Source organism: Limulus polyphemus, unplaced genomic scaffold, assembly GCF_000517525.1.
Source record: "Limulus polyphemus unplaced genomic scaffold, Limulus_polyphemus-2.1.2 Scaffold122, whole genome shotgun sequence".
Classification (NCBI taxonomy): domain Eukaryota; kingdom Metazoa; phylum Arthropoda; class Merostomata; order Xiphosura; family Limulidae; genus Limulus; species Limulus polyphemus.
Genome location: NW_013665732.1, coordinates 265,215 through 281,808, shown reverse-complemented (window position 1 = coordinate 281,808; position 16,594 = coordinate 265,215). Strand labels below are relative to the sequence as shown.

Sequence of the window (16,594 nt, the reverse complement as noted above, 5' to 3'; positions counted from 1 at the left end):
TTGTAACTGCTGTTGTGTTTCTTCTTGTTTCTTTTCTTTTTCTTCCAACAACTGTTGTAATTTCTCTTCTCGTTCTTCTTGTTTCTTTTGCTGTTCTTGTATTGCTGCCATCAAGTCTGCTATGCTGTAGTTTGATTTGCCGCTTCTCGTTTCCATTTTTTATCCCACTTCTGACACCAATTTGTTACGTCTCCGTTTGTTAATTGATTTTTCCGTAACTTCGTTCCGACGAAACTTTAACGACACACGTCTTTACTTAATAAAACTGGTTTATTCTTTCCGAATATAACTTTACGATACACTTAATTTCAATATTCGCGCTAAAACAAACACTATAACGAACGAACGTTAACTTCAACAATACCCTGTGACTGCAGTTCAATTACTCACTATCTACACACACATTATTGTTATCCCGTCACGTTGTCACCCTTTTTTATATACCAGACTACCCTATATCTAGTAAATGCTAGAGCATTCGCCAAAGTACAGGATAGTTGTAGAAAGTAGAGGCCGTAAGAATAGTCACGTGATCTCGATGACGCAACATCTAGTAACAAAATTTTGGACACCCAAGTAGTTTTCTATTCCTGAACTATAAAAGAGTATAAATAGGCCTAGTTACAGAACTTCGAACAGTCCAGTAACTTTCTATTCCTGAACTGTAACGTTCAGTAGGCTTAGTTATAGAATTTTGAACAGTTAGTAATTTTTTATTTCCGAAACTAGCAACTGTCTAGAATTTTTTGTTGCTTAGTTATAGAGATACTTTTGTGGCTAAACTGTAATGTACTCAATCTTTTTTGCGAATAAATTAATATTTATTCTCTTTTACAATATTAAACTGATATTTTATACAATTTCTTGTTCGACTACAAGCTCTCAATATTTAGAACTATTTGTGATAAGACAATATAATTAGGCTTACTGGATTTTATAACACTACGTTCTAGCTCTATTATTTAGTGAAACATATGGCGAACATAGTGTGTTCTAGATGCCTTTATACAAGAGACCCGTACGCAGAATGTTTGAAAGGGGATTCCAATTTATGAGATCAATTGCCAACACATATAGTGCGAAGCACAATCAGTATACTAATGCTACGGGGATCTTGAGACATGTGACTATTTCAAGCCAAACAAATGCTAATACTTCATCATAAGAATGTAAACAATCTAGAAAACGTTAAATACCATTAGCAGCTGCGTTATAATTATATAAGCATAATTTTTTTACATTACAAAAATAGGGAGTTCAGCCGACCCTTTCGATCTCCCGCCTGCTTACGAGCTTGTAGGGTCCTTGTTTTCTGAAAAACTCTAAGAGACCAAATATACAATGTGGTGTTTAAAAATCCAATAAACCTAATACTATTGTCTTATCATAAATATGATTGATTATAAACACGTTTCTTCAGCGATCATAACATAACAATTGTAATAATACAAATGACTTTTAAAATAATTTTATAGGATTGTCGTTTATAAACAAAAATATCAAATAGAAAATTCTTTTAAAAATCGACCTTAAACTTCATGGAGATCAACAAAGATTACAGGGTAAAACATGATGATGAAACATCCCTACCTTGTGTACTGACTGATTAATCAAATGCGTGAATTAAGTGAAAAGTATTTATATATATTTTTTATAACGAACGCCATGGGAAGTTTTTAAAATTTTTACCCTCTCAGAAACCAATCAAATATGTTTTACAGGATTCTTGATGTCAAGAGCTGTTTGTAAAAATGACATCACCGGAAAAGAAGTTACAGAAATGCTGTGCGATCCAACCGTTAAGCCTCGCCCCCAGGTTCAGAAGTGTAATATCGAACATTGTCCTGCAGAGTAAGTCAAAACCAATAACACTGACTCGGTTATTTTCATGTAAATATCACTGCACATGTACTATTAACAAAATCAGAATTCTACATGTCCTTCCATACATGTTTAAAAAATGGTACGTAACTCGAAAAAAAATGGCTTTACTGCTCAATGAACAGTGGAAGGCTATCAATCATACCTAAATTATGAAAACGTGATATTGCACCCATATATATATATATATATCAATAACACTAGATTGGAAGTCACGTGATTTTCGGGCGCCATTGCTATTTGTTGAACTTTAAAAACCCGACAGTCGAACTGACAGTGGCAAGACGATTTCACCTCCCAACTTATGGCCGTTTTCCATGTAAACTAGACATTTGGATAATTTTGTTATTTGATTTTAATAAATTTGTCATACCAATTTGATGTAAACCTGATTTTAACTTGAAATTAGTGCAAAAATATTTAATAAACACACATATTTGACCTGTCATATGAAGAATGCATTGAATTTTAATCCAGAGGGAAATTTTAAGGTTAAAATATATTCTTTTTTCCTCGGTGTTTTTATGGGTCACAGAAAAATATATATCTCAAGTATTATTGTCAATGAACATAAGGTAGCGCATCATGTCCTTTTCTTAGGGGGGAGGAGAATAATAATATTATGTATGTATCTGCACCTCCAAATATTCAACGTTCTTAATTGAAGTAGATGGAAATAATTTAAAAAATATGATATAATAAAATACATTCGGATCTATTTAGAATTTGTGGAAAAAATTGATAGAAATGCTTTAAAACAAGGACGAAGGCCTGACTTTTGCAGATGAGTACAGTACACTACAGTGGATTAGTTTCAAGAACATTATAGGAATATATTGATCTATAGCATAATCAACAATTTTCACCATTAAATGTACAATTCATAATTATATACTAGCCAGGTTTTGATGTTTCATGTGAGAATGATTTCTGCAATACTTTATTTTCGTGTGAACATGCAAATACACAATCGGCAATGTGCAAAACATGTGTACATCTAATACACTTAACTGATATTTAACACACCAGTTTCTTCTTCATTTGGCAGACTAGCAGGTAGCAGGGATTCTGTACTTGTATTTGACTTTCGTTTCACTGATTTCCGAGGCTATTAAATTATGTTTGTATAAATTATGACTTTGAATAAATCTTATCTTGAGCATTTATACCAAAATAAGCTTTAACTATAGCTTTAACAAGAGTCTAACCTGAGGGTGTTCAAGTAACTTGAATATTATGGAACTGCATTTTCTTGCAGGTGTGTTCGTTGTAATGTCACATTAATCATTGATGGGTCAAAGTGTTTACTACATATTCTAGAACCAGTTGTGGGCTCGCGCTCTCTTCTGCAATTTTTCATCCAAAGCACATAAAATTCCTTGTTCTTAGTTTTGCCTGGAAATCTGTAATATGAAATAACTTAAATCAGAAATATACTGTAATGAAATTAGGCTCACTCTATTATAAGCACTCTTTTATATATATATCACAGCTACATTAATGTTTTGTTGCTGTTGTTTTTTTTTGTTCAAGCAATACAACATATTTTAAACCACTTATACTGTATACTGATTATTTATCATAACGACACTGACAACACAAAGATTTTGGACTGGATGGATCCACCTGCAAAAATTTAATCTCCCTTGTAATTCTGAGAATGAGTCTATTGACAGTATTAGTTCTGTGTTTGAATTGTTTCCAGAATCAGCCATAATGTCATTAATCAGACTAGACTTGTCTTAAACTATATAAATTAACCCATATTTCCTCTCTCATTCATTAAGCGAAATGATATATTTAATAAGCTACTATCTTGACACTCAGTGATAGCATCAAAATTGAATGTACACAAAACTTGTTTCTGTAGACAATGCATGTTTTGGCGGCGTTTCTGTATAGCCTGACTGGCCAGCAGGCGACATTAGAATGTCGTAATGAGTACTTAATATTGTCAGCATTTCAAATCAAAAGCTGTCAAACTGTCGTGGCGACTTGTGTAAGTAAAATGCCTTCCAAAAAGGGCTCGCATATATATTTTGAAACTAGATGTAAGCATGATCCACGCCAGTTTGATGTCGCCACCATGTTCACGGCGATGTCGCCCACTGTAACTTAATATGTTATAGAGAAAATATAGTTTACTTAGTTGTGGAATGTTACACCCTCCGCCTTCGTCTCTTGGTTACGGTATGTGTAACAATTAATGACTTAGAACTGTGTTCCCTTCGTTCTTTCGGATTGTGACTTAAACAGACGACTGTCACTCTCAGCCATTTTACATTGTCTGCCAGTTCGAACTTCAACACATAGTAATGGCAGCAGCATGCCCACATGCCCCTCAATGATAGAGAGTAGTGATTGGCCAATCTAGTGTTATTTATATCTATGATTGCACCAACAAACATAAAGTAAGCCTAACACATATTAGGCTTACTTTATATTCATGAAAACTCGTGGTGTAGTTTTTAGATACGCACGTTTATACTCTCTTATTTCGAAAGAGAGTTTGGAGCTATTCAGTTTCCAGTTAAGTTTAATATACTCAACTATTCTTTACAGTTCGGTTGGGTGAATTGTAAAAAGCAAAAATATATGCTAATATTAGTTTAAAACTCCATTCTTAGGTGCATTTAACTGGGATTCCCTGAAAAACTTGAAAGTTTCTTTCGAAATATAAATACACGAAGTTTTATGTTTATCAAAAACAAACATTAATCCATTATCTACTCCTAAAGTCATATAAAGCTTCATTCTCTATCATCAACCTAGCTGATCATTGTTCCGATCTTCAGATCTTAGGTACTCTTCAAAGTTTTTGGTACTGTTTTTGTTACCTAATGTGAACAAGTATACGTTTTTATGTTTCTTCACTACATCGACAAATGTTCGTCTATTTAAAGTATATTGTCATAAGTCCTAAATTTATTTACCTAATTTAATTATCCATAGCCAGACAAAAAAGCTTACCAAAATATCGAAAATGTATCGTTTGAGGTTGAAGCAGAAACGATTAAAATCCTACAATCCGATTACAGTAACCTAAGCGTTGGCGGTCAGTAATATTGAGTAGCTGCCATTTCTGTACTCTATCAACGCAAAATGAGAGCGACTAGCACCCTCATGTAGCTATGAGCGTATTTCTGAAAAGACTTTCAGTTGTAGGAACTTTTTTATTATTTTACATTTGTAACTGCTCTAGAGTGAATGAATTAATGATAACACAGGCCTACGAATCTAAACTTTATAAAAGCTGTTTTGGTTTTAATAATAGATTTTCCATTATTCAACTACGAAGATTTCGAAAATAATATTCTTTTTTTTTCTATCATGTAAGAATTTCTTACAAGTCGGGAAGAAAACTCTTACTTAGATTAAATTATTATTTCGTTTACCACAATGAGCATTTTTTATTATAATATTTGTTAACAAAAATACAAACAAACTGAAGAAAAGGGAAGAACATTGATTTCAAACGAATATCCATCCTCATTCATTCTGATTTTTTGTGACATCTACGTCTTTTAGTCTCAAAACTACATGTTGTGGTCTTTCTTTTACGTATTGCGTTATGACATTTTGGGAAACATCTGTACGTGATGGAAAAAAAGGGATGTCATTTTCGAAATCAGCGTACAGGAATTACTGTAGAACATGTAAAAATTTCAAGACACTAAAACCATCGCAGGCCTGTGTTATCTATTATTTCAGATTACTAAAACAAAATATTTGAAGCATCCAATTTTAGTGATTTTTCTATTAATGACTTTTAATTAAATTCTTTAGATGGATAGCAGAAAGCTGGGAATCTTGTAGTACGTCTTGTGGTGGCGGGATTCAAACCCGATCGGTCTTCTGCGCTCAGGGTGGATCTAACGGTACCAGTATGCGCATCAGTGACACCTCGTGTTCACAAAAGAAACCAATTAATCAACGAAGTTGTAACACCCAAAGCTGTACACGTTGGACCGTAAAACCATGGTCAGGGGTGAGGATAATAATAAGTCAATCTCTATAGTACAAGTAACAGAAATTTTGTTATTTATTACGTTTATCGACTGTTATTTAAGGTCATCAAAAGTTCACAGTTTAAAAACGCTTTCACAGCACATACGTTTCGGTTATTATATTCATTACAAGAACAAAAGTCATAAAAAAAACAGTTTTGTTTTTGTATTTACATAATATAGACTCTGTCTTTGTTCTAGGAAGAAAGTTAAATCATTTCTGACAAAGCATGAGAATGTTGATGAGTTATAAAGTCATGAAATTCTTTAAAGTCCAAATACTCCCCTTCATCGAGATCTGTCCTCACAGTCTATTAAGTATTGAGTTTCTGAAAGTTAACGGTATATTTTTATGAACTATTCTAATGTACTGCCAAAAAAATTATATATGTATAATAATGGAACTCACTATCAAATCTTGAAATTAAATAAAAAAGAAGAAAGAGAGGTACTGAGCTCCAGTGAATACCGATAGGATTTTACCCCTGCCCTTACGACATCTACACCTGGATTATTGTCTTATGAATCTTCTGCCGCATTCACATGTCCACAACGTTTCAATTATAGTGTAAATAGCTTAATTAACATATAAATATAACTCATAACTGGTTATGCTAATGAACTAGTTAATTGTGGCCGATATTCCTGAATATCAAACACACTTTAATGCTATGATTTTAATACAACATTCCCCGAAAAATAACACCCGCTTTATCGCAAAAATGTGCCTGTTTTTTGTTTTAATATTTTTATTTTTTGCCATTTTGTAGTTGAGTCCATGCAATCTTTACGTTATAAGTCTTGAAAACTACATAGGTAACTCATTCGTATACGTCTTTATTGTATGTTATTTCTCTTCACACATTCTAACTTTTGCATCTTAACCCTTTCAGACCCGAGATTGCATTTACTGAGATTTTTAATTAAAATCAATTAAAGCTGCCGTAATATAATATTTGTTTGTTTGTTTTTTTTAATTTAGCGCAAAGCTACACTAGGGCTATCTGCGCTAGCCGTCCCTAATTTAGCAGTGTAAGACTAGAGGGAAGGCAGCTAGTCATCACCACCCACCGCCAACTCTTGGGCTACTCTTTTACCAACGAATAGTGGGATTGACCGTCACATTATAACACCCTCACTGTGACAGGGATTTGAACCCGCGACCCTCAGCCTCAGATTGCGAGTCGAGTGCCTTAACCACCTGGCCATGCGGGCCTAATATAATATGTGGATGTTGGTTTTCAATGTTTATGAAAGCACTTTTATGAGTGTAAGACAATGTGCTAGTTTATCAACATTGTCATTTAAATTTTTAGGAATGATTTATTTTTTTATTCATTCCGCCGGTGGGTCAGCGGTAAGTTCACGGACTTACAACGCTAAAATCTGAGGTTCGATTCCCCGCAATGGACAGAGTGCAACTTGCCTATTGTGTAGCTTTGCGGTAAAAAACAAAAAATATTAAACAAAACTCATTCTTCAATAATTCAAACGCCATCTACCGAATATTTATTATAAATCTTATGTATATCCCCAATTGCAAGAAAGATTATATGATAATTTTATGTTTAAAATAACATTTTTAGATAATTATATTTTGTTTTATATTTTAATTTTGTCCTGTTTGGTGGACTATATGGCCCAAATGAGTCAGGGCTTTCATATTTGCTTTTTTAGGTTTACTTGTTTACATTCCTAGCGTTTAATCCTTGTCTGCTGTAAAATTTTATCTCCAGGTATAAGGTATTATTTCACCTGTCGAATTTCGCAAAAAAAAATTATTTCAAGCCTGAATCTTAAATATTAACGATTAGAAATTATCTAAATTTCTTCCGTCAGCTAGAAGACCTTCGCGTAGATCGGTTTTTACAATCACCTATTTAGTAGCCTCCCTGTATAGTCATTTCTATATTCCTCTCACTGTTATTCTCTGCTCACATATGACTAATGTTTTTTTAGTGCTCGGTGACGTGCGGTCAAGGTATGCAAACGAGAAATGTCATCTGCTACGATCACAAAGGTAGTATCAGCGGAGAGTGTGATTACAGGACTAGGCCCGAGACGAAAAGGACATGCACGAGCGAGATTACCTGCCCATTGAACGAAAAGTCTGGTGAGTGACCAAGATAATGTTTCGTCAAATATATTCTTTTTTTCACTATCACCATACTAGCATACTAAGAGTTCCCTTCAGGCCAGTCAGTTTCTTATCAATATAGAAAATAATTAGTTTAAGGATCTAGTCAATAGTGAGAACCTTAAGGGCACAGTTTCGTCTTTTATCTTACGAAAAACATTAGTAGGTAGAATGATATGCCTGGTATTAACATTAGCTATAAAAGACGCAGCTAGTTGTGGCAAAATTGGAAAACACTATGGATACCTTACGTTCGTTCAAAGATGCAACTTTCGTATTTTGTTGTTTTTTTTTGTAGACGAAATGAAACATATTCGTTTCTTTAAGAAAGTGACTACAAGCACAAATAGCATTAGTAATGAGAATTAAGCACAAAATCGTTAAACTAAAAAAATTATTGATTAGAAATAAGCTCATCAACATATTGCCAGTGTAAATTTTAACAGAAGAGGAGTTATATATGTCAGTATGAATATTGAGCGCCTGACTTAAAGATATATATATCTTGAGATATGGAAAAGAAAATCAGCAGCCTAGCTTTTACTGAAAGGACGGTTTTAGTCAATTCAAAACTATGACTATTAAGTTCATTTTCTTTTCCTTATGATTGAATTTTATTTCAGTGTAGAATAAAAATGTGTAATCAGTTTTTATCACCTGTATAAGACCTTTAGGCCCCTCAGTGGCACAGCGGTATGTCCGCGGAATTACAACGCTAGAAACCGGGTTTCGATACACGTGATGGGCAGAGCACAGATAGTCCTTTGTGTAGCTTTGTGCTTAACTACAAACAAACAAACATAATACCTTTAGAATGCAAAGTCAAATGAGCAAAATGTTATCACGAACAGCATGTTTATATCAGTGTGTTTTTTGTTTGATTCTAGTTCCAAATATCAATCCTCAAGAAGATGCTCCACCCGAACACTTTGGCGCACTTCCTTGGACTCAACAGAGTTTTGATCCATCAGAAGTTTCCAAAGATCCATGGTATGTATGAATCAATCCAGTTTTATATATAGATCATTTGAGTAAAAAACATAACTACCAAATTATGAATAAAAGTTTTAAATACATCAATTAAAAAACTTTTGTTGTCCGCAGGTTTGTAGTAAGTGATTGGCAGTCCTGTAGCGTCACCTGTGGTGAAGGCATCAGACGTCGGTTCGTGGAGTGTAAGATCTTTCTGGAGTTCTCACGCTCAGTGGCAAATTTACCGGATCGAGAATGCCCAGGTAATGTTTTATTCTATATGATCTAAGTCAGTGGTTCTCAACCATTTTGAATCCAAGAAATTTTTCTGGCGTCAAATTTGTGTCACGGAACCCTTTACAGCGTTCATTACAAAAGAACATTACTGCAATACTAGCTGTTTGTATTTAGTCTCGTTCACCAATTTAAAACAATACAGTGACTTGTTATGTTGTGTCATCATGAAACCCGCTATATTAATACAGAAATATTATTATAATTATGTGACTAGCCTGTATTCATGTATTAAAATATGTGGAATTCTTGCATTTCACGGAACCTTGTGGTACTCCAATATCTCGCGGAATCCCTGGATGTCTGTCGTGGAACCCCGGTTGAGAAGCACTGATCTAAATGGTTTCGCGTTCTCTAAGTTTCAAAGTAGCACATTTTATCTTCGCACAATCACTATCTAAATAGCTTGTCTTTTTGTTTCATATTTACACAAAAGGGGGTATTTTATATGCTCAATAAATGTTATATTATTATCCCAGTAATCACCAAGTGTTGTTCTCTTATGTTTAGCCGGTTTTTTCAAAATTGCAGTTGAAAGAAAAATCAGTCAGATTTTTAAGTCGCTACATAGCGGCTCATAGAATGGTTCTGATTTTTTCAAGTACAAAATTTTAACTCAGAGTAATAAAATCGAATCGAGTATACGCGCGCTCCGCGTTTGGTATTGCTGCCGCACAAAAATATATTTAATAAATAGGGGGAAAAAAAAAGGTATCATAGATTAATTTACTCTAATCCTACCTAAACGAATTTCAAATGCCGCGGCTATTGAAGATTCCCTTCTTGTTTTTTATTTGGCAGAAATATTATTATATAAAGTTTCTGATTATGAATAACCTAAGACTTCTGTTTCTGAATATTCCATTAGGCCGTCGGCCTTCTGATGTAGAGAAGTGTTTTTCACGGCCTTGCGCCTTAGATCAGAATAAAGACGAGGCAGACAACAGTATCGACGAAGAAAAAAACAAAGCAGATCGCTTCTTTGACGGAAAACATGGCATCCCTCTTGATGCAACTGTCCAATCGAGGCTAGGAGGAAAGGTTGGGATTGAAGTTACATATTCGTGGCGTAAGGCTGGTTTCACGCCCTGCAGTGCTTCGTGTCTAGGAGGTACTAACTTTATTTACTCATAAACTAATCATATGCATTTTAAGCTCATTGAGTAAAACATTTGGTTTCATACGTGTCTCTATTTACAGATTAACTTTCTTTGTTTTATTTTTTAATTAGAAAAAGTGTAGAATAATATATTTTGCCTCAAATGATATATAGATATTGCACAGAGACTTGGAGAGTGATACGTTAAGTCAATAAGATTGGTAACTTAATTGAGATATTCTTTTATTTCACATTTATTCTATGTATCAAAGCTTTAATTAATAATTGTTAGATATGAATACTAGAATTAAGTTTTTGTAGCAAAAAGGAAAATATTCTCACAACAGATTTCTGTAATTTTACATAGAAACGTTCCAGTACTTTGCAGTATGAATCTAACATATTCAAATGTATAAGCTTGCTGATGGTTCTTTTATAAAATAGATCAGTGCGTTTCAGTTCCATTTCTTTATCATAACTGTGTTGTCTGTCCTTATGATTTAGGTATCCAGGAATCTATAATTCAATGTATACGAGATCACGACCAAGCCACAGTGAGTTCTTTGCTGTGTGATATCAATAAGAAACCCAGAGCCATCACCCAAACTTGTAACGATCACGCTTGTCCTCCTAGGTAATTATACACGTATTGTCTCTTTCTAGGTACAAACCTTCACATAATACTTAAATAGGATCTTGGGTTCCAGTTCAGTTGGATCTAATTATCGTGTCCAAGGTTTTGAATTTTGTACGTATTCAGTTTAATATCCTAAGCCTGTTCTAAGATAACTCCTACTTAGTCCAACCACAAGATGAAAAAGTTTTGGTGATAATGACCTGACAGTTTATGGATGAACCCATGAATTTAGTTTGAACATTGTAAGCGAAAACAGAGTTGACAAAAAGCTAGTTTTTTCACCCTGAAATCTCTTTTGTATGGATAACCTTGGATTTACAGCACCAAAGCTCGTTGGACACTTGTTAGTCTGTGTTACATGCTTTCGTATTGTTCACACATGTTCGTACATAAATGTAAAACATATCAGAATTAGAAAGAACTAGCACACTGCTCTGAGGTGAGTAACTTTTAGGTCACCCTATACTGCTTTGAAATATTTTTGTTTCATAATGCAAAAATATTTTTTTTTTTCAATTGGGTGCAACATACAATACACGAAAATTCAAGTTGGTAGTCCAGGTCGCAAAATGAGCCTTTACTTTAGTTTTTTTTGGAAATGCTAATGCTTTTTTATTTTCTTATTTTTTGTTTGTTCAATGATGTACAAGTCATTATCTTATTCTACACATTACAGAATTGTATTAGAGCCTTTTTTAAACTTAACTAATAAAAAACCTCAAGTAGGACAATGCTTAGTGTTAAAAACTTACACGTACTAATGACATTGATCATTTTATTTTCACCTCACATTTTGCGACATGGTTTTTCTGGTTGTCAAGAAATTTCTTTATGCTTTATTAGATGGAACGTGTCCGATTTCTCAGCTTGTTCTAAGCCCTGTGGGGGTGGATTACAAAATAGGGGAGTTCAGTGTATCCACGAAGTGACTCGAGGGGCAGCGAATACCCTGGTGGTTGCCAGCAGCTTATGTCCTCAGCCTCCACCACGTGTACAACAAATATGTAACGTTAACGATTGTCCCAGCAGATGGCGTGCAGAACCGTATAATAAAGTAAGAACCTTGCACCAAACAAAATCCTTTCTTTAGTTTCATCCACTAAGTGACTTTTGGAGCACATTTTGATGATGATATCCAAGCTCTAATTGTGATTATTTAGCTTCTAAACACTGAAAGTTATTTTCTAAGAATGAAAATATATAAATACTTGAAGATGTGCATTTATCTATGTAATTAAATGTAATCTTTTGAGGTTTTTCGGTCTCATTAATTTATAATTGATTAGTAAAGTAACAAGAACTGTATGTAAAATCATTACATTTTTACAAGTATATTTTGCACTAATTTACGTTAGTGTATTCACAATCTATTTAACATTTGAAAACTCCTTCACTGATCGAAGGTGCATTATATTAGTAGCAGTTCTATTATATGTTTTGAATTTTGTAATTTTTATTGAAATATTTGTGACTCTTTTCTAGAGGTTATGAGCTTGGTTGCTTCGAGCCCATTCAAATAAATTTTATTTCCTTAGTGTTCTAAGCGATGTGGCGGAGGGCTCAAGACCAGAAAAATCAAATGTGAAAAAGAATTAGCATTCGGTCGTATCGTTAGCCAACCCCCATCCATGTGTCCTAAAAAGCGCCCGAGAACTGAAAAATATTGTAATATAAGGAAATGTAATATTGACACTGGGAAAGTTCCATATATCAAAACTTCTGACCAGAACTATGTTCAGAAAAATCCAATAAAGAAACTTAAACTAAAGGTCGGCGGCCATGCAGTTCTGTTTGAAAATACCATCATTAAGATTCGTTGTCCAGCACGAAACTTCAATAAGTCGCTAATTATCTGGTATAAAGACAAACATAAGATTGAAGAAAGTAAGAAATTTAAAATCTCTCGAAGAGGTGCCCTTAGAATTCGCCATCTTACTCCCGAAGACAATGGGAAATATTCGTGTGTCGCTGCTCCAGCCAAAGCTAACATTATGCTTGTTGTGAAGCCACTTCCACCCGGATATGACGAAGAGAAAATGGTTGAAAAACTGAATAACAAGAGTCATTGTAGTAATGCTGCGTGTTCAGTTGAAAACACTCAAATATCTTCCATAGAATCAAACAAATTTATTCAGCAGTTTCCGAAACAAAAAGTGTATTTGAAAACAGGAGGATATGCTTCACTTTTTCACGGTACAAAGTTGAAACTCCGATGTGCATATCCTTCTAAAAATAGTTTTCCTGTAGAATGGTACAAGGACAAAAATAAAATCCAGTTAAGTCATAAGTACAGCATCACTTCAAGTGGTAAACTAAAAGTAAGGCACTTAGTGAAAGAAGATAGTGGTAGATACACCTGTATAGTTGGACCCATCAAAAGTGACATCTTTATTTCCGTCAAACATTCTTCTCCAAAATACGGATTATCGCGTGAAGCAGGCAAGTAAACGGTTTCAGTGTAAATGTTATAAGTAAAACTATTTAAAAGTAACTCATTTTGTAGTTATTTTTGTTGTGTGAGAACAGTGTGTAAGTATGAAAGTCGTTCATATCAACAGTTGTAGGTTTTTAGAAGCTTATCGACCCATATCGCAATGGATTTTGTAGACGCTTGAGCTATGCGAATTTTAGACAAATATCAATGATTTCAAGCTTCACTGATACCTTTTACCATTAAAAAATAGTCATCATTGTTATAGTGTGTATTACTGTCCAGAGTGGAAAGAGAGTAGATAAAATGCCCACCAGTGGCACAGCGGTATGTCTGCGGACTTATAACGGTAGAATCCTGGTTTCGATACTCGTGGTGGGCAGAGCACAGATAGTCCATTGTGTAGCTTTGAGCTTAAACTATAGAAAAACAAACCATCTTCATCTGAATGAGCTCCATCTCAAGTTGTGATTTCACACTTTTCAACTCACCAGATTAAGTTCAATAATTTAATGACATTCCTTACACATATATATATATATAAATATATGCGTGGGAGTATCATACTAGAATAATTAGGACTTTCATGAAAAATATTCTTTATTATACAAATCTTTTGGTTCTTATAAAATGAGCTGGGCGTGGACTAGTAGTTAATGTGCCCGACTGTGAATTTGACTATTCTCGTCCCGCTGTCGCTTAGACGCGATCGACACTTTAGAGCTGTGGATGCGATACAAGAGTGATGGTCAACTCCCACAAGTTGGTCAGACAGTATCCCAATACAGGGCGATAGGTGATGTTGACTATAGTTAACCGAAAATTAGGGACGGTTTTGCGCAGGTAGCCCTTGTGCAACTTTGCACGAAACTTCTAAAACAACCAAAACTCATATAAGATTCCTTCTTCTAGGAAACTGCCAATATGCTGTTTAATATAGAATTAATTTTCATGTCAATAAACGAAAATTTATACATTTCAAATGTTGCGTTAATTAATTTTAATCAAAACCGTCAATGAAATCTAAGAACGTGTCTATCCAGTTTGCTTGTTTGAAGTTAAGCACAAAGCTACACAATGGGCTATCTGTGCTCTGACCACCACGGGTATCGAAACCCGGTTCCTAGCGTTGTAACTCCGCAGGCAAACCGCTGTGCCACTGGTGAGCGTGAGTGTCTATCCAAGGTAAATCTGAAAACAAATTTGAGTGACCGTAAGCCATTCGAGTTTAGATAGTATAGTAACTCGAAAAGCAAACAAACGAACTTTAAAAATTTCAAGCCATGACTTCACCAGCGATTTGTATTAACAATATATTTTATAAAAACTAAACTGGACTTAGGAACAAACTAAGACATTTTTATAGTATAGGTTATTAATTTAATTTTTAAAGCACATACTTATAAATAAATAATTTTAACTACTTTTCTTTTCTAGAAGATAGATACATTTCGAAGATGAAAGAAGACAGCTACAGTCATGAAAACAGCGATCATGCTTCAGCTGGCAAAGCTCATCCCAATCACGCCAATTTTGCTAACCGTCCAAATGTACAAAAACCTGGAATGAAATCATTCTTTGGACAAGATAGTCAGGAGAGATCTAAAAACCGGCAGCAGGGAAAATTTCGAACAAAGTCACAAAAATATCCCTCCTATTCGTCGTCCACAGAGGATAAACACTATCCCAAAATATTCGATACTTGGGAATATCAGAACGGGGGTGCTCTTTTTTCCGACCAGGAAAGTGATGGAATCAATCCTGGTTCCCCTCCCGGTGGCTACGGGATTCTCGATGTCCCTCAAGATGAGAACGAAGACCAGCTTCACTCAGGAGCAGCCAGCACTTACTCTTTGCCACATCTCAGACAGTTATTAATTAACCTAAGAGAGACCTTGGGAGGCAGTTCGATATTAGAATCCATTGATGACTCTAGGGAGGAGTCGTCAACACAAGAAAAGGACAGTCCAGTCGGTCCTTTAGCTAACAGTATTTTTCTTGGAAATGGAAATCCAGAAAACTTGAAATTTGACTGGGATGTAACCGAATGGTCACTATGTTCACACAGCTGTGGAGGAAATGGTTATCAGGTAAATCTGAAACATAAGTAAATGAAAAGTGTTAATAGCTACACAGAGAATAAAAATGGCCCGACATGGCCAGGTGGTTAGAACGTTTGAATCCCCGTCCCATCAAACATACTCGCCCTTTCAGCCGTGAGGGCATTATATGCGACGGTCAATCCCACTATTCGTTAGTAAAAGAATAACCCAAGAGTTGGCGGTGGGTGGTGATGACTAGCTGTCTTTCCTCTAGTCTTTCGCTGCTAAATTAGGGAAGGTTAGCGCAGATAGCTCTCGTGTAGCTATGCGCGAAATTCAAAATAAACCAAACCAGAGAATAAAAATAACTTTAATTGCACACTATATCGTACATCATGCTTTTCTCTACTTTTTCACAATTTCGACCTTTGGAAAATAAAATACTCGTTAGTGATTCATGAAATCAATCCCAAATTAAACTGAAATTTATTAGCAAAGTTATAATTTATATTTGTTTTATACACCTTATAAAACAACTGTGGAGTTAGTTTGAAAATTTGCTGTTATATTTTTAATATGGTACTTCTCGTATGCGCTGTATCTAATGTTTTGTATTCAGCTGTAAGTCTTCTATTATTATGACTGTTATTTTAAGTTATGTATATATTAGGTCGTCAAGAAATTAATGTCGCTTTTTTTTTAGATGAAAAATCCGGACAACTTATATATCAAAACAAAACATTTATTAAATGAAATAATCTCCATTGTTATCGATGATACTTTTCCATCTTATAATCAGGTTGTTAATGCTTTGATTAAAGAAATCACTTGGCTTTGAAGCAAAAAACATGTCGATGTCCTCTTAACATTTTTCACATTTGCATACGTTTTCCCATTAAGATTGTGTTGCAGCGAACGAAAAAGATGGTAATCTGATGGTGCCATATCTGGAGAATATGGTGGGTGGGGAAGAACTTCCCAACCCAATTTGACAACCTTGTGTTGCATCAAACGTGCCATATGTAGACATACATTGTCGTGGAGAAGAAGAATACCTTTCTGATTGCCGAGTGAAGGACATTTCTGATGAAGGG

At 34.6% G+C, this 16,594-nt stretch overlaps 1 protein-coding gene across 3 annotated transcripts in view; it reads left to right on the top strand.

Moving 5' to 3' along the window:
- LOC106472631 overlaps positions 1-16,594 on the top strand; it is a 193,250-nt gene that overhangs the window by 70,677 nt on the left and 105,979 nt on the right. For all 3 annotated transcript variants that reach the window (XM_022401998.1, XM_022401993.1, XM_022401989.1), the window contains exons 6-15: positions 1,722-1,851; positions 5,668-5,869; positions 7,848-8,001; positions 8,913-9,015; positions 9,130-9,260; positions 10,160-10,402; positions 10,895-11,024; positions 11,871-12,081; positions 12,563-13,466; positions 14,896-15,548. In XM_022401998.1, the coding sequence (XP_022257706.1) occupies positions 1,722-1,851; positions 5,668-5,869; positions 7,848-8,001; positions 8,913-9,015; positions 9,130-9,260; positions 10,160-10,402; positions 10,895-11,024; positions 11,871-12,081; positions 12,563-13,466; positions 14,896-15,548 (2,861 nt within the window). The remainder of the gene's footprint in view (positions 1-1,721; positions 1,852-5,667; positions 5,870-7,847; positions 8,002-8,912; positions 9,016-9,129; positions 9,261-10,159; positions 10,403-10,894; positions 11,025-11,870; positions 12,082-12,562; positions 13,467-14,895; positions 15,549-16,594) is intronic.